The 887-nt window shown below is 51.6% G+C and overlaps 1 gene segment (V, D, J or C); it reads right to left on the reverse strand.

Annotated features, from left to right (window-relative positions):
* Positions 1 to 10: 10 nt before the first annotated feature.
* LOC106002374 lies at positions 11 to 542 on the reverse strand (the record flags this gene model as incomplete). The annotated part of the segment is given in 1 exon segment: positions 11 to 542. A coding segment is annotated over 1 exon segment (532 nt), but the record flags the coding sequence as incomplete, so codon positions are not given.
* Positions 543 to 887: the final 345 nt, after the last annotated feature.

Here is an 887-nt window from a genome sequence, read left to right on the forward strand (position 1 = left end):
CCCCACTCACCTGCCCTGCCCTGCATCTCGGCACTGATGTTCTGGGTGACAGGCTTGGCCTTATCGTAGGTCCACTCATCTTTCTCCTCCAGCCCAAAGAACTGGACTTGGCAGCGGAAGTGGTTGCGAGGATTGTGCCAGAAGGCAGCCGAGACCCTCAGGCGGCTGCTCAGGCAGTAGGTGGAGTCGCTGACATTGGGGTACTCATGGTAGGGCTGAGGGTCCGTGCTGACCCCACTGTGCGCCTCCTTCCCGTTCACCCACCAGGTCAGCTCCACGTGGTCGGGGTAGAAGCCCGTGGCCAGGCACACGAGGGTGGCCTTTTGTTTCTGGGCGATCTCTGCTTCTGATGGCTCGAACACGTTGACCGTGGGTGGGGTCACCTTGCTCAGGTCCTCTGGAAAGTGAAGAGGGTTGAGAGCAGGGCTGAGCTGAGGATGGGATGGCCTGGTATGGGGCTGTGTGTGTGTGTGTGTGTGTGTGCATGAGAGGGAGAGCGGAGACAGTGCAGGGGAGCTGGAGATGATTATTATCAAGCAAATCTATCTTATAGTAGCCCCATTTGCTTTGTGGTTGTGTCTGTGTGTATTGCTGATCTCCCTCATGTTTACCACCGGGCCCACTAGCTTCTCCATCTCTGTAAAGTGCAGTGGGTCTTGAACCTTTGGGTTTCCATTACATTGCATCATACTCTGGGATTTGTTTGATTGTCTATCCAAAGAATGTATTCATGGAATCGTTCTCACTTGTTCAAAGTCATGAGCAGCTCATGGCTACCTAATCATGTAGATTTAGAAGCAGCCATTGTAGTTGAGTGTAGATTTTCTTTTGAACTTCTTATTATAAAGGTGATGTACAGAGGAGTTATAGTGACATAAGTCAGTTAA

Source organism: Dipodomys ordii, unplaced genomic scaffold (assembly GCF_000151885.1).
Source record: "Dipodomys ordii isolate 6190 unplaced genomic scaffold, Dord_2.0 Scaffold8824, whole genome shotgun sequence".
NCBI lineage: Eukaryota > Metazoa > Chordata > Mammalia > Rodentia > Heteromyidae > Dipodomys > Dipodomys ordii.